The 21,693-nt window shown below is 36.2% G+C and overlaps 3 protein-coding genes across 4 annotated transcripts; all 3 read left to right on the top strand.

Annotated features, from left to right (window-relative positions):
* The first annotated feature begins 7,598 nt into the window (after nucleotides 1-7,598).
* LOC120173463 (probable glycosyltransferase At3g07620) lies at nucleotides 7,599-8,162 on the top strand. The gene has a single exon (XM_039180626.1). The coding sequence runs from the start codon at nucleotides 7,599-7,601 to the stop codon at nucleotides 8,160-8,162; it is 564 nt and encodes a 187-aa protein (XP_039036557.1).
* A 1,287-nt stretch (nucleotides 8,163-9,449) lies between these two features.
* On the top strand, nucleotides 9,450-18,018 carry LOC120173442. 2 transcript variants are annotated; one of them, XM_039180621.1, is made up of 5 exons: nucleotides 9,450-9,576; nucleotides 16,748-16,838; nucleotides 17,122-17,194; nucleotides 17,375-17,506; nucleotides 17,581-18,018. In XM_039180621.1, the coding sequence occupies exons 1-5, from the start codon at nucleotides 9,465-9,467 to the stop codon at nucleotides 17,818-17,820; spliced, it is 648 nt and encodes a 215-aa protein (XP_039036552.1). In that variant the 5' UTR covers nucleotides 9,450-9,464; the 3' UTR covers nucleotides 17,821-18,018. The 2 variants fall into 2 exon arrangements, 1 of the variants encoding a protein (XP_039036552.1); XR_005521058.1 differs by lacking the exon at nucleotides 9,450-9,576 and having other exon boundaries at nucleotides 16,745-16,838; nucleotides 17,126-17,194; nucleotides 17,375-18,017.
* A 911-nt stretch (nucleotides 18,019-18,929) lies between these two features.
* On the top strand, nucleotides 18,930-19,432 carry LOC120173444. The gene is made up of 2 exons (XM_039180622.1): nucleotides 18,930-19,254; nucleotides 19,327-19,432. The coding sequence occupies exons 1-2, from the start codon at nucleotides 19,045-19,047 to the stop codon at nucleotides 19,363-19,365; spliced, it is 249 nt and encodes an 82-aa protein (XP_039036553.1). The 5' UTR covers nucleotides 18,930-19,044; the 3' UTR covers nucleotides 19,366-19,432.
* Nucleotides 19,433-21,693: the final 2,261 nt, after the last annotated feature.

The following is a 21,693-nucleotide window of genomic DNA, read 5'->3' as shown; positions in this document are numbered from 1 at the left end:
ATTTTTCCAAATTAAAAGTCGTAACGGTTTTTTTAAAACAATATTTAATTGTTCCACCCGTAAAAATGGTTATGACAGTTTGGTGACTCCACTAGGGATAGTTTGGCGACTTCACTGGGGACAGTTTGGCGATTCCACTGGGGTCAGGTAAGTGAGTTAGGCCATAATTAATTTTCTGTTGTCTTTTTATGCGAAAATAGTAAGTTTTAGTTTATTTATTCGATTCTAATTATTTACATTTGATTATTTTTCAAACAAATAGTTGTACTGACATTTTTTCAATGGTTTTAGATTTTTTGAAAAATTTCTATCTCTGGCTTTATACCCGAGCTCCGAACCCTTTTTAAGTGAGGGTGAAAGCGACGCCTTCGTGAGAATTTATTCTCCGCACAGGCCTAGTAAGTAACCTTCGGGATTCATATACTTTATGTCTTCGTGTGAATTTATTCACCGTATAGGCATAAGGGAATGTATCATCTCGAGTTTAACTTAGTCCACATAAGCTTGTAATGGGCTTAGGGCTAAGGGTCTGATAAGCCCAAGGGGACACCAGCAAGGAGAACTCGGGTATCTTCTTTTTTTAGAACCTAAACCGGGAGACTACAGGGAATTAGAGCCCACCCCCAAAGCATCATTTCAAACCCTAGGTTGTTTTGAGATTATTTCCTGCTTTATTTCATGTTCAAAGCATGTGAACAAGAAATTTTTGCGGTTACGACTTGTTCGAAATCAACTTATGGAATAAATATCATGTCTGGGTAGGAATAATAAGTATGTGGGGTAGATATCATATGGAGTAGGACTTTTATTTTCATGATTGTTTTGGTTATTATCTTTACCTCACTAACTCTTTTCATTTTTTGTTCTCTTTTATTTTCATCATTTGCATCATTTAAAAGAGGTGTTGATCCACAAAAACGTATTCGTTAAACGTAAATAATTTGCATTAATGGACAAAGGGGTTGTAATACAAGAGGTAAAAAATGCAGAGATCCGTCTATGGTCAGAAAAGACTCAGAAGGAAAAGGGAGACACTCTGCAAGGCAATTATCTGTCACGTTCAATCAAGAAAACGTGGTGCCCATAATCGAAAAATATACCACTCTGTTGCATTATGACTCAGAATGGACCAGGATTTACATCAAGCACATCAAAAGTCCACTTTTCGAAAACGGGTTGGCAAAAATTGTAGGGGCAAGACGAGAAAAAGGCTATTGACTTAGAGAGTCCCTTAAAGACAACAAGAGCGGATGGCAAAACGATAGCTGAAATTGGAGGCAATTGTTAACAAATTCAAGAAGCAAGCAAGTAAGGTTCAGATACTTCATTCGATGGAGGGCTCCAATGACATATTCGTCGGGATCATGTTCAACAAAAGATGAAAGCCAGAGATGCATTAGTTCGAAACTTCTTGGAAAAAGTACAAAAAACAGCTCAACACTTGCACGGTTCAGCCAGAGAAGCTGGAGTGGTTCGACAGGGTATTCAACCGGTGACAGACAAAGGCAGGAGACTAGTTAACCTATTAGAATCCGTTCAAGGTCTAGAGGATTTAGTCATAATATACCTTTGATATTTTTGTCTCTTAAAAGATAAAACACTTTTGTCCCAATAAAGATTATTTATGATAACATACATGTTTTCGGATCAATGCTTCGAACATTTCATGCATTTTTGCATCTACATTTCATTTTTAAGCATTTTCATAAACATTAAATTACGTCATGGAGGATTCGATGAAGTGGTCCTAATAACATGACACCACATGGAAACAAGATTGTAACAATTAAAGAAAAAACTGAAATCAATAAAGCGGGAGCCTGATCAACTGATTTTAGGACTAAGTCTGCCATGATGATCTGATAAAAGAGTCCCCATATCCTAAGGGCTACGATGTTGAAGCTGTGTGCAGTTACCACATATGAAGCTCTAGACATTCCTCTAAGAACTGTAAGGCACTGAAGCGCAAGATCCAAAATCTGATGGATTTAGGGGAATGGAAAATCAAAGAAGAGGGCATTGCATCTACCATTTGCACTTAGAGCATTGTTTTGTTTGAACACGTTTTTTCTTTCATGTTTACTTAATCTTTTAAACGACTGAATTTATGTTACCTTCTTAGGTGGAATAATTGAACGAGTTTTAGTCTTTAGTTCTTCTAATATTAAATGAATTAAATATTCTTTTAATTCTTCAAGAATTATAGATTTTTTACATATGGCAAAGATTAAACTCTCTTATCCTGTCTAAAACCCTAAAATAAAATACTTTGATTCTTTACTCAAAAGACTAGATTTGGACATTATCTCCTTTTGAAACTTTTGAACATTGCCTTTATCTTTTCGATACACAAAGAGTCATACTCATACATTTCTTTGAGTCAATAAAGTCAACCCATTGTCTTTTTAGACTCAAAATTGACATTTTTATACCATTAAAACCCAAGGCATTGAGTTGTTCATTTGAACATGAGCATTCTTTTAAGACACAACTTGGGGCATCTCGCAGGGAGCCTGAACATTGAGGCATTTTAGGAGTAAGAAGCAGAAAGAAGAATTCATTCGAAAGACTTCTATTATGCATTAATTACACTGTTTTCATGTGAATAAAATTAATCCTGAAAATCTATCCCCTGGGATACCTCTTTTCGACGACTTCCATGTATGAAATGATGAACGACTTTCTTTCTCTATCCCTTCACGACAGGAGAAAATATATTTCCCTTGTGTCCCCTTTTGAGCCTATAATGTTTTTCTTCTGATTCAACCTTAACCAAGGATCACCCTCCACACTGGGGGCAAGGTAGAAGAAATCTGCTCACATGAGTGAAGACATCAATTCAAGGAGATACCAAAAGGTAAACCAAATGTCAAGTGCGAAGATCCAATCAGAACAAAAAGAAAAAAAGGAAAAAAGAGAGAGAAAAACAAAGAAAAAAAGTAAAGAGAAAATAAAACAAAGGAAAAAGTGAAGAAAAAACAAGACAAGACTCATATGCAAATATTCTTTCGATTTAAATGACGCATTGAGATGAGATTGATCAAGCACAATCATTCCAGAATCACTTCACTCGAAGATCATTGAGCATCTAGAGAAAATCAAGAGAAACATATACGACCAGATTCAAATTGAGCAAGACAGGATTGAAGGCATCAGAATGAATTGATCCTTGGTTCAATACCCTGAAACACTTGTTTGGGCCTATTTACCCTTTTATTTCATAACCATGAACCATGTCCTACATTACGTGCCTTAAAAGTCCATTCTAATCATACATGGATTTATAAACAGAATAGACTATCTTCAGATTTCATCCCACCCATTAGGATTAATCTTTATTTGCAAAAAGTTTTCTAAAATCTTTAATGTATGATAGAGAAAAATAATAAAAGGGGGTTCAAGACGTAAATTTTAAATGACTTCTTGAAACCAAAGGAGGATTCGAGTTGAAAACCTAAAAAGGCAGATCGAATATAAAAATTGTGCACCTGAGACTATCACATAAATTCCTTGATAAGACATCGCACAATCCGAATGTGGCCATGAAAGCTGGGAGTCGGAGAACACTTCCAGTAGGGGAGCATACAAGATACTTCATCAAAACAGTGAGCATCAAAGAAACAAGAATGCCAAACCTTTGACCAAACACATAACCAGAGACTTTTTTTATCCTTTCCTTAATCAACCATTTCCCAAAGATAGCTTTGATCTTGACACTTGTCAAATAGCTATAATTTATTAAAGGATTAACAATATAATTAATTCTTTGATATCCAATGAACTCTAGTTTTATGATTCGTCTCAATTGTAAAATCGAGAAAGGGGCAATATTTTCAAAACTTTTGATTAAACATTTTTTCGAAACTTTTTTAATTGATATTTTCATAACTTTGAAAATAAAAGAGAAATAAAATATTTTTCGAACAAGACAATCTCTCTGGAGTGAATCTTGGTAAATGACATGTGGCTCTCAGACACAAAGCTCATGCTTAAAATTAATGTTGAAGCAAGAAATGAGGAACAATGGGGGCATTCAGATCTTCTTAAGGCATTTCCTCCACATGCAGGAACAAGCAGACAAAAATGAGACTTCATCTATGATTAGTTCATATTGCATGCATCTTAGGCAAACTTAAGATCATCACATTTGTTATTTTTTTCACATACATAATGTTTTGCAGCTTTTAGAATCAAGTTTCGACTCCAAAATAGAAGATACTCGATTCAAAAAAAACCTCAACAAAAAACCTTCGAGTTCGATTACACTCAGCTCAAAGGCACATCATTTGCAACATAACTCAAGGAAAGAAGGGCTATATGCCAACAAAAGACCTTCGAGTTCGATTATACTCAGCTCAAAGGCATATCATTTGCAGCATAGCTCAAGGCAAGAAGGGTTATCTGCCAAAGACCTTCGAGTTCGATTATGCTCAGTTCAAAGGCACATCATTTGCAACATAACTCAAGGCAAGAAAGGCTATCTGCCAAAGATCTTCGAGTTCGATTACGCTCAGCTCAAAGACACATCATTTGCAGCATAGCTCAAGGCAAGAAGGGCTCTGCCAAAGACCTCGAGTTCGATTCCATTCAGCTCAAAGACACATCATTTGCAGCATAGCTCAAGGCAAGAAGGGTTGTCTGCCAAAGACATTCGAGTTCGATTACACTCAGCTCAAAGGCACATCATTTACAGCATAACTCAAGGCTAGAAGGGTTATCTGTCAACAAAGACCTTCAAGTTCGATTACACTCAGCTCAAATGCACATCATTTGCAGCATAGCTCAAGGCAAGAAGGGCTCTGCCAAAGACCTTCGAGTTCGATTACACTCAGCTCAAAGGCACATCATTTGCAGCATAGCTCAAGGCAAGAAGGGCTATCTGCCAACAAAAGACCTTCGAGTTCGATTACACTCATCTCAAATGCATATCATTTGCAACATAGCTCAAGGCAAGAAGGGCTATCTGCCAACAAAAGACCTTTGAGTTCGATTACACTCAGCTCAAAGGCATATCATTTGCAGCATAGCTCAAGGCAAGAAGGGCTATCTGCCAACAAAAGACCTTTGAGTTCGACTACACTCAGCTCAAAGGCACATCATTTGTAGCATAGCTCAAGGCAAGAAGGGTTATCTGCCAAAACCATCGAGTTCGATTCACTCAGCTCAAAGGAACACCATTTACAGCATAACTCAATGTTAGAAGGGTTATCCATCAACAAAGACCTTCGAGTTCGATTACACTCAGCTTAAAGGCACATCATTTGTAGCATAACTCAAGGCAAGAAGGGTTATCTGTCAAAGACCTTCGAGTTTGATTACACTCAGCTCAAAGGCACGTCATTTACAGCATAACTCAAGGCTAGAAGTGTCATCTGTCAACAAAGACCTTCGAGTTCGATTACAATCAGCTCAAAGGCACATCATTTGCAGTATAGCTCAAGAAAAGAAGGTTTATCTGTCAAAGACCTTCGAGTTCAATTACACTCAGCTCAAAGGCACATCATTTTCATTAAAACTCAAGGCGAGAAGGGTTATCTCTCATCAAAGTCATTTCAATTCGATTATATTCAACGCAAAGGCATATTAAATTTATAGCATAACTCAAGGAGAGAGGGGTTATTTGTCATCAAAGACCTTCGAGTTCGATTACATTCAGCTCAGAGGCATATCAAATTTACAACATAGCTCAAGGTGAGAAGGGTTATTTGTCAACAATGAAACCTTCGAGTTCAATTACATTCAGCTCAAGGACATGTCAAATTTACAGCATAACTTAAAGCGAGAAGAGTTATATGTCAGCAAACCTTTGAGTTCGATTATATTCAGCTCATGAACATATCAAATTTACAGAATATCTCAAGGTGAGAATGACTATCTGTCAACAAGAATTTTCAAGTTCAATTTCATTCAGTTCGGAGGCATATCAACCGCATGGTAGCAACGAGGAACTACCTTCCGGAAGAATTTTCAAGCCGATATCTTTAAATTAAGAATAAGACCAAAGACCAATTCCAGAATCGGACAAAAACTGGTTGTTTTTTCGTCTTTGCCCTATTTTTGTTGACACACGAATGTGCAAAGAGGGACAGCTGTAGATACCCGTTTTGTCTGGGGGATTTTAAAAAATCAACCGAACGTTCCAGCGCCGTCAAGCCCTCTGGAAGCCACCATCGTCATCACCTACATCACCAGCAGTCGAAAATCAAACCCAAAGTCGGCAAAATCAAGCCAACAATCAAAAATAAAAAATAAATCCCGAAAGATTTGGGATTTCACCATGCAACCATTATAAAAAGACCATTCGACCGGAAAAAAAGGGGGAGTCGAAAACAAAAAAAATAGGAGAGAACTTGCCGTCGTCGGAGGCTTCAAACATCGCCGGAGAAGTCAAAATATCGAAGGTAAAAATTTAGATCTACGTCGATCTAGGGTTTTTAGAAAGAAAGGTTGTCAGATTCGGCTTTAGGGTGGTGAGAGCTTCGATTTGATGTATTTTTGTATTTTTTGGCCATCGTGAATAGTGATCGTCGGTAGTGAATAGTGATAGACGGTGGTCGGAATAGTGACCGGCGGTGGCGGCTGGTCGTTGACCGATTTTCCTCCGGTGAGGGAGTTAGAGAGAAGTCAGAGCTCTCTCGAAGCAAAAAGGAAAAATGAGAAATGGGGGAGGCATTTAGGCATGTCATGTGATATAAATATCCTCCCCAAAACTATGTCGTTTTGGGGAAAGACCTTTGTGTCATTTCGAAAATAATATCGTCCGCAGTTCCTGAAATTTATAATTTTTACATCTTAGTCACCAAATTTAATTTTCAGCATTTTAATTTGGATTTCAAATTTTATTATGGTTACATTTTAGTCCCTAATTTATGTTTTATTCAAATATGGCCTAGGAATTTATGAATGTTTTATTTTGGTCACTAATGTAAATTATTTTTTATTTTATTTTTTATTTCTTTTAGAAATTAATATTTTCTTATTTTTCTTAATTTTTATTTATTTATCTTGTGACATTTTTTTCACATTATTATTATTATTATCCTAATTTTTTTTTATTTTTAATTTAATCTTCTAATTTTTTTGTTTTAGTCAATATTTTATTTTATCATCTAATATTTTGTTTGATTTTTTCAGTAGTAATTTCAATCGATAAAAGGTAAATAATTCGAATTGAATTTTTAAATTTTAATTTTCGCAATTAAGACAACCGACAAATTAAATGGTATCGAAAGAGTTGTTCAAGGGTACTAATCATTTTTGATTGTAACCGACTCTCAATCCCGTTTTAATCGAATCTTTGTAAACGCAGACCAATTTTTTGTCATAAAAATGATTTTTCATAAAATTATTTTTAAAAAGACATATTTTAGATATTTGACCTACCTGACTCAAAGTTCGATAGTGATTCTATTCAAATTAATCCAAAAACCACCGATTTTTTCAAATTAAAAATCATAACCGTTTTTTTAAAACAATATTTAATTGTTCAACTCTATACGAAACAAGGCACCATATGGAGCATTGCATCAAAGCACTCTGCAATGCGGATGTCACTGTAGGTTTCAAAATCGGGAGGGATGTTTCTCTTCCAGAAACATATGTCCAGTCCGCAAGAAATCCTCTTCGAGATCTCGGAGGAAAACCACCTTCTCAGAGGCATATTCTTGCCTTCTATGCCGGAAGCAATTATGGGTGGGTATCTGCGTCCGATCTTATTGAAACACTGGGAAGACAAAGACCCCAATATGAAGATTCTTGGTCCAATGCCTCCTGGTGTTGCAAGTAAAATGACTTATATCCAGTACATGAAGAGCAGCAAGTACTGTATCTGCCCCAAAGGCTACGAGGTCAACAGTCCACGAGTCGTTGAATCCATCTTTTACGAGTGGGTTCCCATTATCATCTCCGACAATTTCGTGCCCCCGTTTTTTGAAGTTCTGGATTGGGGAGCGTTCTTGTTAATACTCGCGGAGAAAGACATTCCGAACCTGAAAGACATACTTATGTCAATAGGGCAAGAGAGGTATCTCGCTTTGCAACTCGGTGTGCGGAAGGTTCAACGGCATTTCCTCTGGCATGCTAAGCCCGAGAGGTACGATCTCTTCCGCATGACACTTCATTCGATCTGGTATAACAGAGTCCACCAGATAAAACTCAGATAGTAGTAACATCAATGGCCATCGAAGCCGAGTAAAAATGTGAATATACTTTTGCATCATGTATGCTATGTTTTTTCTTGGATGTGTACATATGAACTAATGGTATTTCGATTTGAATCATTTCGGATTTGGCACTCGAGTTTGGATATGTTTTTGAATTACGTCTCTTTGTTTATTAAAATAAAGGGTAAAATACATGATGGGGTCATTTAATTATACTTAAATTATGATTTTAAGTATTCAACTTTGAAAAATTATGATTTTAAGTATTCAACGTTGAAAAATCGTATAAAATGATTTTAAGTATTCAACCATGCTTACCGAAGAGTTTGTTTCCATAACGTCACGTGTCTCTCTCTAACTATAAAGACTCAACCCCTATCCACTTCCCTAATGACAAATCTCCCCCACGTGGAGTTCCAATTCCCCTTGCATGCCGGTTTTTACAGTTATGTCGGCTACGGGTAATATGCTTTTTTTACCTATCAAAATCTAGAGATTTAATTATGATTTTAATCCGTCGACTAGACACAATTTAAGATAGTCTTTTTACTTCTACACAATTAGGAGTATAATTCATTAGTAAGACTAAATTGACAATACCGTCGTGTTGGACTATAAGTCGTGATGTTTGCAGAAATTAAGGGCTAGATTCTGTTGTGTTTCATGAATTGATATGATTCAAAATCTTTTAAACATATACTACATTGTATTTATCTTGGACTAACAAAAAAAATCTCATAACTGATGCCGGTATTAAATACAAATACCAAGATATATGAATAAAATAAAATTGGGTCAAAACTAAAGTCAAAATATAATTTTATCGCCGATATTGCTTAGGATTATATAACTTTTAAAGGAATTATACTGAAATTCTATTATTTCAGAGAGAATAAAATCAAATTTTACCATGACATAAATTTTATATCTTTTATATTTTGAAGGGATCAAAGTCTAAATTTTACCATTTGAGGAGTCAAGGACTAAGTTCGGTAAAAATGGGACACATTTTTTTCCCTACTGGTTTTTGTATGTATTAATATCAACATATTTTAATATACCATTTCGGATTTATTGATATATTTTCCTAGAGTTAGAACCTAAAAATAGAACGATGATGGATAGGAGTTTCGCTGAATCCCACTGAGACATGTGTTATTAGAGGTACAGTAAGATTGAATCTTAAACTTTAAAATAATAAAGGGACTAAATGAAAATTAGACCAAAATCTAAGAGTTTGTAATTTTTTGACGGGCAAGCATGTATATTTAGCAGTTGTAACAATACTTATTTTATATATTTATGCTTTCATTCAAAGTAATTACTTTGAAAAGATCAAAACTGGAATCAAATTTAGGTATTTATGAAGATAACGATATTATCCTCATTCGGCTGACCAAGTCATACATTCAATTAGGGATGTTCATTCGGTTAATTCAGTGGTCGAACCGATTAAACTATCATTAATCGAATTAATCGAATTTTTTTTTCTTTAACCGTTAATCGAACCGAACTTTTTTTTGAAAATATTAACCGAACCGAATAAATTTCGGTTAATTTTCAAATTAACCGAAATTTTTTAAAATTTTATAATTTTTATAAAAATTAAATATTTTATAATTAAAAAAATAGTTTATAATTAATTTAAATAATATATAATTATAAAATAAAAAATTTATATAAAATTTTTAATTAATTAATATTGATTTAGGTTTAAAAGTTATTGGTTCTTAAATTATTAATTGAATTTTAAATAGTTTGGGCTGAGTTCATATGTTATATATAATATATTTAATATTTTTTAATTAAAAAAATAGTTTACAATTAATTTAAATAATATATAATTATAAAATAAAAATTTTATATAAATTTTTTAATTAATTAATATTGATTTATGTTTAAAAGTTATTAGATCTTAAATTATTAATTGTGTTTTAAATTATTTGGGTTGAACTCATATGTTATATAAAATATATTTAATATTTAAAATTTTATTTTGGTTAATTAATCGATTTCGAACCGAATTAACCGTTAACCGAATATCCAAAAAATCTTTAACCGTTCCCCGACCGAATTAACCGAATTAGTTCAGTTCGATCGGTTAATTGGGTTAAAACCGAATTTTGAACACCCCTACATTCAATTCTTTTTAGGGTAAACTATAAAAATAGTCCCTGAACTTTTATAGCGCTTGTATTTTTTCAGTCAACTTTTAAAATTTATAATACAATCATCAAACTTTTAGATTATTTTCATTTTGATCCCTATCGTTACCTGCAGTTTTACTAACGCGGTATTTAATCCCGTTAACTTTCTTGACGTGGCAGCTTCTTCTTCCTTCTTTCTTACCTCTAGTTCTTCCTTCTTTCTTACCTCTGGTTCTTCACCCACAAGCCTAAATTAAAAAAATCTAGGGGAAAAAAGAGGAAAAAACCCAGCTTGTTGTTGTAAATGGAATCATCTGCCATATCTTTGTAAACCAAGAAAGAAAGCAAAGAGCCAAGCTCAGATTTCAGCTCTATCCCACTTCAAAGATGGCAACTTTCTTCATTTCCAGATACCTCATAGCCCTGATTTGTCTTGTTTTTCTTCTTCAAAATCTTGACTACAGATCAAAGTTTATCTTTTTCTTTCAAAAGTTTTAGAAAAGATCCAAAATTTGAGTCCAATATTGCTTTATATGGTGATTCACGTGTTGGTAGCGATGGCTCTTGGATTCAACTCACCGACTCAGTGAGTTGGAGTGCGGGGGCAGTGATGTACAAGAAACCCATCAAGCTTGTTGAAGGTAAAGTCATGAACTTTGCTTCTTTTTTAACTTACTTTTCCTTCTCATATCCCATATAACGATGATAGTTTGGCTTTTATTACGGATCCTAGTAGTTTTAAAGTTGATGTATTGGGTGTTGGTCAAATAAGGGGGCGTTGTTGGCTCCCAAAATCAACAAAGGGAGGAAAAGGGTGGGCACCGCCTGATGATTTTTCAACAAATGCAAATTGTCAAATTCGGTGCAACTTATGTTGATTTTTTAAATGGGTTAATTCACTTTAGCCATTGCACTTTAGGGTATTTTCAAAGATTAGTCCCTAAGCTTTAGCTATAAATAACCTAGCCCATTTAGCTTCAAAATCGTCTCAAAATCTTCCAGTTCTCTCTCAAGTGTGTTTTGTAAACACCTGTAATTTTTTCTCTTTAGTAAAAGATCTGCAGCAGTCCGGAGACGTAAGCACAATTGGCTGAACTCCGTTATCAATTTTTCGGGTATTATTTTTTCCGCGTTTATTTCGTATTCTCACTAATCTTGCTATAGGGAAATTACTTGTTACTCGTTTATTTCCCAACAACTGGTAATCAGAGCTTTTGGTTGTGAATTTTATCAATTTTTTGCGAGGTTACTATTCATTACTATTCATTATTGTTCACGTGAATAATAAATTTCGTGAATAGTAAAATTTTGTCGGCGATACGAATTTGTCGACGAATGTGTTCTAATACACAGTGGTTCACATCGGCCTCAAACAAAGTTCATTTGATGAGGCGATTATTCAATTTGCGGATGGCGGAAGGGGCATCAGTGGCTCAACACCTGAATGAACTCAACACAATCACAACCCAGTTGAGTTCCGTGGAAATTGAATTCGATGATGAAGTTCGAGCTTTAATTCTCTTATCATCTCTACCAGACAGTTGGAATGATATTGTTACAGTAGTTAGCAGCTCGTCGGGAAATAGTAAATTGAAATTTGACGATGTTCGAGATCTGGTACTGAGCGAAGAAATTCGACGGAGAGAATCGGGTGAAGCATCAACCTCCTCAGCCTTGCACACGGAGTCCAGAGGGAGAACTTCAGAAAGAAATTCAAATCGTGGCAGATCGAAATCCAGACGGGGAAAATCAAGAACGGGAAAGAAAGATTTTACCTGTTATAATTGTGGCAAGAAGGGTCACTTTAAAAGGGATTACCGAGCACTGAAGAAAGATACCGGCGCACAGGAATCTGCAAACATGACAGAGGAGACAGGTGATGCCATTATTCTAAGCGTCAACAGTCCCATTGAATCATGGATCTTGGATTCATAGGCATCTTTCCACTCCACCCCATGCCGAGAAATCATGGAGAACTATGTCAGTGGTGATTTTGGGAAGGTTCATCTAGCTGATGATGAAACCTTGAAGATCGTCGGAAAAGGAGACATCCGACTAAAGTTGCCAAACCAGACCACCTGGACGCTGAAATGAGTAAGACATATTCCTGGCCTCAAAAGGAATCTTATTTCTGTAGGACAGCTTGATGGAGAAGGATATAGCACAACCTTTTCAGGCTGTGAATGAAAGATTACCAAAGGAGCACTCGTCATTGCTCGTGGTAAGAAGACTGGTACTCTCTATGTAACCTCAAACTTAGAGAATATCATTGCTGCAGCAAATGCTGATGGAAAATCAAACCTATGGCACCAAAGGCTTGGCCATATGAGCGAGAAAGGGATGAAGACACTTTTGTCAAAAGGGAAGCTGCCGGATCTAAAGAATGTAGATGTCGGACTATGCGAGGATTGCATCTTTGGCAAACAAAAGAAAGTCAGCTTTGCAAAGATTGGTAAGACACCCAAGGCTGAAAAGTTAGAGTTGATTCATACTGATGTATGGGGACCATCTCCAGTTCCATCTCTTGCAGGCTCATTATATTATGTCACATTCATCAATGATTCTACAAGGAATGTGTGGGTTTATTTTCTGAAGAAGAAATCAGAAATCTTTGATACCTTCAGAAAATGGAAGGTCATGGTGGAAAATGAGACTAGTTTGAAAGTCAAGCGGTTGAGGTCTGACAATGGAGGAGAGTACAAAAGTAGAAGATTCAGAGATTTCTGCGCAAACAATGGGATCAATATGGAGATAACAGTTCCCATGACACCGCAGCATAATGGCGTAATAGAGCGCATGAACAGAACTTTGAATGAACGTGCCAGAAGCATGAGGATACATGCCGGATTGCCCAAATTTCTATGGGCTGAAGCTATCAACACTGCAGCTTACTTGATCAACCGTGGGCCCTCAGTTCCTTTGGATGGCAGAATACCAGAGGAAGTTTGGAGCAAGAAAGAAATAAACCTTTCACACTTAAGAGTGTTTGGTTGTATTTGTTATGTACACATAGACTCTGCTGAAAGAAGTAAACTTGATGCTAAGTCTAACAAATGTACCTTTGTTTGTTATGGCGGTGATGAGTTTGGTTACCGGTTTTGGGACTACAAAAATCGGAAGATCATCAGAAGCAGAGATGTCATTTTCAATGAGAATGTGATGTACAAAGACAGGTCAACCATAGAATCAAATAGCTCCAATACCGAAGCTGAAACAAAGGAATTTGCTGAGTTCGAGGAGATTTCTGGAAATGATGTTCAGATCAGTCCTGAAGCAGTTCAAGAAGAACCAGTCACACCAGAACTGAGACGCTCCTCCAAAATTCCTAAACCAACCCAACGATATTCTCCTTCTTTGCACTACTTGTTGCTGACTGACAATGGTGAACCAGAGTGCTATGATGAAGCAATGCAAGTGGAGGATTCAGTCAAGTAGGAGTCTTCCATGAAAGATGAGATGGACTCGCTTATGTCAAATCAGAAGTGGGAATTAGCTGAATTACCACCAGGCAAGAAAGTGCTCCACAACAAGTGGATTTACAGGATCAAAGAAGAGCACGATGGGAGCAAACGCTACAAAGCAAGATTGGTTGTCAAAGATTTTCAGCAAAAAGGAAGGTATTGACTACAATGAAATTTTCTCTCTAGTTGTAAAACTGTCTACAATCAGACTGGTGTTGAAAATTGTAGCTACAGAAAATTTACATCTTGAGCAGTTAGATGTAAAGACAGCTTTCCTTCATGGTGATTTGGAGGAAGAAATCTATATGAGGCAGCCAGAAGGCTTCATAGAGGCAGGAAACAAAAACCTGGTATGCAAGTTGAAGAAGAGCTTGTATGGTTTAAAACAAGCTCCTAGACAGTGGTACAAGAAGTTCGATAGCTTCATGGGTAGCAATGGTTTTACCAGATGCCAAGCATATCATTGTTGCTACATCAAGAGGTTCGACAATAGCTTCATTATTTTATTGTTGTACGTTGATGACATGCTCGTTGCAGGCTCAGACATGCAAGAGATTATAAACTTGAAGCAAAAATTGTCAAAGCAGTTTGCTATTAAGGATCTAGGCGCTGCAAAGCAGATTCTTAGGATGAGGATCAAGAGAGACACAAAGTCGGGGACTTTGATATTATCACAGGCTGAGTACAGCAACAAAGTACTCTCCAGGTTCAACATGCAAGATGCTAAACCAGTAAGTACACCTTTAGGTGTTCATTTCAGACTCTCCAAAGAACAGTCACCAAATACGGAGGAAGAACGTGCACACATGGTGAAGGTGTCGTATGCCTCAGCAATTGGAAGTCTGATTTATGCCATGGTTTGTACCAGACCAGATATTGCTCAAGCAGTGGGAGCTGTTAGCAGATACATGAATAATCCGAGCAAGGTACATTGGGAAGCAGTCAAATGGATCCTCAGATATCTGCGAGGTACTACAAACAAAGCACTTTGTTTCAAAAGTGGAGATACTATACTGTCAGGCTATGTAGATGCTGACTTAGCCGGAAATATTGACATCAGAAAGAGAACTACAGGGTATGTCTATACTCTAGGAGGTACTGCAGTGAGTTGGGTTTCTCAACTACAGAAGATAGTTGCTCTCTCCTCAACTGAAGCAGAATATGTCGCTGTTACGGAAGCCAACAAGGAGATGGTTTGGCTCCAAAGTTTCTTGGAAGAGTTAGGCAAGAAACAAGAAAATAATGTCTTGTATTGCGATAGTTAAAGTGCTATTCATCTAGCGAAGAATCCGTCTTTTCATTCCAGGACGAAGCACATACAATTGCGATATCATTTTATCCGGTTCTTCTGGAAGATGGGATTTTGAAACTTGAAAAGATCAGTGGAGCTCAAAATCCAGCAGACATGTTAACAAAGACGGTGACTACGGACAAACTGAAGTTGTGTTCAACTTCAGTTGGCATGCTAGAATAACAAGACTAGAAATGCTGCTGCATTGATCAAGGTGTGAAGACAGATTAAAATCAGTCTTCAAGTGGGAGATTGTTGGTCAAATAAGGGGGCGTTGTTGGCTCCCAAAATCAACAAAGGGAGGAAAAGGGTAGGCACCGCCTGATGATTTTTCAACAAATGCAAATTGTCAAATTCGGTGCAGCTTATGTTGATTTTTTAAATGGGTTAATTCACTTTAGCCATTGCACTTTAGGGTATTTTCAAAGATTAGTCCCTAAGCTTTAGCTATAAATACCCTAGCCCATTTAGCTTCAAAATCATTCCAAAATCTTCCAGTTCTCTCTCAAGTGTGTTTTGTAAACACCTGTAATTTTTTCTCTTTAGTAAAAGATCTGCAGAAGTCCGGAGACGTAAGCACAATTGACTGAACTCCGTTATCAATTTTTCGGGTATTATTTTTTCTGCGTTTATTTCGTATTCTCACTAATCTGGCTATAGGGAAATTACTTGTTACTCGTTTATTTTCCAATATTGGGGAATAGTTCGTTTGGGGTTTCTCTTGGATTAGGTTAAGTCAATCTAGTAGTTCCAGGCCTAATGATCCCTTGCTTTCGTATTCGATCAATTTGTCGAAACTATGGAATGATGAAGTGTTTGTGGGTTTAAGCTCTTCAAATGGCAACTCTTCGTAGTCATGTTTTATTCATTCATGGAGTTTTAAGCTTAGGCAGGTTCACAATTGGATGTATTCCCAGCCACTCGATCTCAATGCCACCATTGCGAAGAACCCTGAACCTTTGACAACCGTGCCCAAGAGTAGAAGATATTTTTGGAAAATGCTCGTTGTGTTCGTCTTCGGTGGCGCCTGCGGAGCCTTTGACGACTTGTTGTGTGATGTACCTATGGAACGTCTTTGGTGATAGGCGCTCCGTGGTGCCTGAAGAGTGCGGTGTCGATCTTGCGGATTTTGATTACAAGAAGGTCAAATTAGTAATAGTCGATGATGCTGTCAAAGATGGCAAGAAGTAGATCTTTGGAGTAGGGGTTTATGATCGAAAGTTTTTATGTTTTAAAGTGATGATATCTTGTAATTGCAGTTGCAGGTTTCGGTTGTGAAAATTAAATACGTTTACTCGTTTCTACAAAGTCTTTATGACTTTACCTTCAACCTCCTTCAACGATCAAACCCAACCTTGACGTCTTTGCAGGTTGGTAATTGCTCTCTCCCATCCCTCCTGCATGTTGGGTCGGTTTTGGAATCGAGTTTTAAAGCTGAAGATGATTGCTTTGAAGAAGTAGAAAGAAGGAATGAGAAAAAAAGTAGAAGAGGAGGAGGAAGGAAAAACTACCTCGTCAGAAAAATTAAGGGGGTTAAGTTCCACGTCAGCATAAACTAACGGGAAGATAATGGTAGGGATCAAAATGAAAATGAATTAAAAGTTTGATGACTATATTGCATGTTTCAAAAGTTGAGTGACTAACATGCAATTGTCTTAAAAGTTTAGGGACTATTTTAATAGTTTATTCTTTTTAAAAAGAAAAATGAAAAAAAAGAAATTCTCAGTGAACTTTTGCAGTTCTCTTTGCTTGAACTTGTAGCTTTCTTGGCAACTGGGTATGTGCATTTTCCATCGTATTTTCTTTCCTTTTATAAATCTGGGCTTTCAAAGCTATCGTATTTTAAAACAAATTATGGATTTTTGCCGATCAAAGCTACTCTTTGAGGCTTTTGCGTTTTGAACTTTGAAGTAATCTAGTCGGTTTGTTTTTGGAGATTTCATGTTGTTTTCTCTGTTTTATTTTCCTATCCCTTCTGTTTGGTTACTGAGAAAATGCAAAGTTTTGTATTTGAACGTGTGATTGATTGTCTTAAATTTCAATTATTTTCTATGGACCAGGCAGTGCGGGAAGGTTTTAATGGAAGATTTGAGCATCAATAGAGGATTTGCTGAACCTGAAAACCAGTTATCTGTAAGTACTGATTGAGACCATTCCAGACAATTTCCTAAAAAAAACATAACTGGACTTAATTAAGTTATAATGTTCTGTTCCATTGCATCATTTAAGCCTCTGTCAATTCTGATCCGAATTCGAAAATGATTCGAACAAGTAAGCCGAAGTAGCCCGAACTAATGCAAATCTTGTTATCAGGTCCATCATGATGTTATGAATAATACATCACATATTCTGGACTTCCTCTTATTTTCCTCGCCTATGGATGACATTTTCACTTGTCTTTTAACATGGACAACTAATATAAGTCGCAGATTCATCAATTTCGTCTGTTAGTTCTTCGGTTTTTATTATGCACGCATGTGTGTTGTACATATATATTTAGACATTTAGATGTTTCTGATGAGAATCTTGTTCTCCAAGATGTCTACAGATGCAGAGAAGGTTCCATTGCCGTATCTTCGATGTATTGCATGGAAAATTTGAACTCCGGCCTCTGTCAAAGAAGTTCCTCGGAGCTTGAGGGAGAATTTCTTGCAAATACAGATTCTAGAATTATAAAAACCAATAACTGTCGGCAACTAAGACGAGATGTCCATTTCGTCTTTCAAGGGTATCCGTTTTCTTTCCTTTTACTTGCATGATATGGGAGTGAATATATGAACAAAATGGTTGATTCTTTGATGACTCGTTCAAACTTTGCGTTGGAATATGCCATTTCCGATTAGTTCAATAGCAATTTAGATATGATATGCAGAAGTTACCCTGACTATATGCTTAAATATCTAATAATACAGCTGAAATGATATTGTTCGTAGTAATGCATCTGTATTCCGTTTTTTTTTCATTTATGCTACATGTGGTTGCTTCTAACGGGTTGTAGGTTGATGTGCCGTTGTTTGCCTTACGGCTTACTTGGCGTCTGGTAATTGCCCCTTGGAGATGTACTCTCTACCATTTGAAACGCATGCAAGCACAAGTCTTTAGGTAAAACAAGTTGATTTCCTTAACTTCGTAAAAATGCTGGATAAGATTCCGAAATAAGAATCCGGTTCATGGTGTATGTTGATTTTTTTTATTCAAATCTTTCTATGTTCTTTTGTTTTTCCTTTTTCAAATCCGATTCCAGCTGCGAAGTCTTGGATCTTTAATAACATTGGTAGATTTGCTTCTTTATAATGAATGTAACCATTTTTTTTATTTTCAGCATTGTATCCCAGTGGAGAGAACATTACGCGGTTCTTCTGATGATATTGGGTGGTTGCAACGCACTCCTGAAATGGCTTCCGTCAAGGATGGTACGACAAGATTCCTGGAACTGCTAGAAGCCATATGGTACCAAATTAGTTTAATTTTGTCTTGGTCTTCCTGAATAATAAGAGATTGTTCCGTGCTACCTGAGTCGATATTTTCACGTCCAGGAATGGAGAACACACAGTTCCCAATTCATTTGTATATTTATTAGTTCCAGGTACGAGAATACCGCAGTATCTCTCTTATTTCCTCGTTTATCAATCCGGCATTCGCTATACCTTTCCCTTCAATATAATGTAGATTTCTAATACTTTGTCAGCCCTTTTTAGCAATCATGGCCCCTTATATTTTGTGGCTACTAAGGGATTCTTTTCGAGACTGGGTCTTGCATGCCATATAGCGAAAGTCCACAGCGAGATAATCTAGGGTTACTCGTAAATTATCTAGATTTCGGAATAAGAAAACTATTATTCAGGAATGCATTTCTTCTGCATCTTCGAATACCATGATTTGACTCGAGCTTTTGTTGTTCTACAAAGGCATCGGTGGAGCATAACGCGTGGGAGTTGAAGCAATACATCGAGGAGCTTTACTGGGGGTCTGGTAAATGAGTAATGCTGCTCGGGCACAGCAACGGTGGAGTTGATTCTGCCGCGGCGTTGTCCATTTATTGGTCCGAGTTAGAGAACAAAGTTGCTGGATTGGCACTGGTCCAGAGTCCGTACGGTGGCAGTCCCATAGCCTCCGATACTCTCCGTGAAGGCCAGATAGCTGACAAAGAAACTCGAAGGATCATGGAACTTTTAATATGCAAGACGATTAAGGTAATCCTTTCCTTCGCTTATGAATCAACGCCCGAGTGTAGCAAGAAATATAAGCAGTCTTATATGTTGCAGGGTGACATGCGAGCTCTGGAAGATCTTACATACGAATAGAGAAAAGAATTTGTTATGAAGAACAAGTTACCCGAGGGAATCCCTCTTATCTCGTTCAGCTCGGAAGTGATAGAAAACTCAATTACTATGAAAAACAGATCATTGTTGTTAATCGTGTGTACAAGACTCTGCATGTCTTTATATACAATCAATGTATAACTGCTATACCAGCTATACCAGAAAGGCAGTTACATTTCAACTAACTAACTAACTAAGCAAGACTATATATGCTACATGCTCGAGCATGCTTATGATGTAGTCCATCCAATATGCTCCCTGCTCCTTCCATCTTCAACTTCTTTTAACGAAACAACTCCCAACCTTTGTCTGAACACATTGAAGTAATCTTTTGACAATGCCTTAGTGAAAGCATCTGCTACCTGATGTGAAGATGGTACATAGTTCACCTTCAATTTGTTTGCTGCCACCTTCTCTCTCACGAAATGCACATCCAACTCCACATGCTTAGTTTTAGCATGGTAAATTGGATTAGCACTCATAGATATGACACCATATAACAAGTGTGCCTTGTAGCTCAATCCCCATACTATCAAGCAATGCAGCTACCCACGTTGCATCAGAAGACACATCAGCCAAACTCCTATACTCTGCTTCAGTTGTGGACCTAGACACAGTCTTTTGTTTCTTGGAACTCCATACGATTAGATTGCCAGCAAGATACAAACAATTACTTGAGATTGATCTCCTGTCATCCATGCTTCCTGCCCAATCAGCATCTGCAAATGCAGTAAGCTGTAATGGTGAGTCATTTCGAGACAAAACAAGTCCATGATCCAAGGTGCCATTCAAGTATCTAAGTACTCTTTTCACAGCAGACAAGTGTTGCTCACACGATGCATGCATGAACTGAGCTAATTTATTAACACTATATGCTATGTCTGGCCTTGTGTGGCACGCATACAATAACGAGCCTACAAGACTTCTGTACTCCTTTGGATCAACAAGAGGACTGCCAGCTTCTTTGGTCAGCTTGAGGGATGAGACCATTGGTGTGGGCATCGAAGTGGACATATTGTAGGATGCATGAATATTATACCTGTAGATTAAAATATATTAGTACTTTACTGGGTTAGTGCTTAATATGTCAAATTAAAATTTGAGTTATCAGGGCTGTGTTTAATACGCAAAGTTAACTTTAATTTTTTAACAGACGAATGTTGATTCACGCGGGGATAATATTTACGGCGTCGGCCCAAAGCAATTTACAAGTGTTAATCGGCTGGGTTTATGTTTTTATTGGGATAGAGCCTATTTAAATTTTAGAAGTCTAAATTTTATCGGATTTTCAAATAATCCAAAATTAGAATATAAGTGATTCGTATCCAATTTGATTATTTAATATTTTCGGATATTCGATTTGAATTGTCCGAAAGTTGAGATCAGATTTTTTTTTATTGATTTTTAATGAACTGCATATTTTGGTATTGATTTTTAATGAACTGCATATTTTCATAAATTTGAAGCAGTTTTAGCTACTTGATAGTAGCTTCATTTTAAGAAATTAAAACATGGGGATTTTTTAGAATCAAATTTCAAATTTAATTTCTTAAAATATTTATGATATTTTAATTTAACATTTAATATTTCTTTTATTAAAATTTTAAGTACAAACATCTAATATATTATTTAATATTTATGTTATAATATTATTTATTATTATACATTAAATTTATGTATCAAGTAAAAAGTATGTGATATAAATGAATTCTTATATATTATAAATTTTAAAATTAAATCTAAACGAATTGAGTGACCAAAACGAAACAAAAAATTTAAGTTTATTGATGATTTTGAAAACAAAAATAGTTGACTTACCTAAATAGAACCGAATGAATAGTTGAATGCCTAAATATATAATTTACCCACGTGTTTTTAACGGAGTTAACATATTGGTGCAAATGAGATAACAATTTAAACTTCAAGGGACAAAACGTTCGAAAAATATTGGGGTAACTCGGTACAAACAATATAGTTTAGGGGGTAATAGTGCATTTAATCCTTATATATAAATTATAAATTTAGTCTAATTAATTTAATTTGAGAATCAGTAAATAAAAAAATGATGACAGACACATAAATTTACGTGAAATTTGACAAAACAAATCATAGACAGAGGCAAAGAAATTTACTATGATGGATGATAGATTATAAAGATGTGAAACACATACAAAACACACTCCAAACGTGCTACTCTAATTGTACTAAACATGCACAAATTCTAAAAACCTTAGATGTATATATACAAGTGTACATACATTAAACCCTATACGAGAAATATGTATCGCACAAATCTTATAAACTATTGAG

This window comes from Hibiscus syriacus, unplaced genomic scaffold (assembly GCF_006381635.1).
Source record: "Hibiscus syriacus cultivar Baekdansim isolate YM2019G1 unplaced genomic scaffold, ASM638163v2 tig00111952_pilon, whole genome shotgun sequence".
In the NCBI taxonomy this organism is placed as follows: Eukaryota; Viridiplantae; Streptophyta; class Magnoliopsida; order Malvales; family Malvaceae; genus Hibiscus; species Hibiscus syriacus.
Note: the sequence above shows the minus strand (reverse complement) of the source record. Positions and strands in the feature narration are given on the sequence as shown.

Coding starts and splice junctions, on each gene's coding strand:
- LOC120173463 (XM_039180626.1), top strand. CDS start 7,599: ATGTCCAGTCCGCAAGAAATCCTCTTCGAGATCTCGGAGGAAAACCAC.
- LOC120173442 (XM_039180621.1), top strand. CDS start 9,465: ATGCTTTCATTCAAAGTAATTACTTTGAAAAGATCAAAACTGGAATCA. Junction 16,839..17,121: donor GTAGCTTTCTTGGCAACTGG/GTATGTGCATTT, acceptor TCTATGGACCAG/GCAGTGCGGGAAGGTTTTAA. Junction 17,195..17,374: donor AACCTGAAAACCAGTTATCT/GTAAGTACTGAT, acceptor TCTTGTTATCAG/GTCCATCATGATGTTATGAA.
- LOC120173444 (XM_039180622.1), top strand. CDS start 19,045: ATGCTGCTCGGGCACAGCAACGGTGGAGTTGATTCTGCCGCGGCGTTG. Junction 19,255..19,326: donor TAATATGCAAGACGATTAAG/GTAATCCTTTCC, acceptor TATATGTTGCAG/GGTGACATGCGAGCTCTGGA.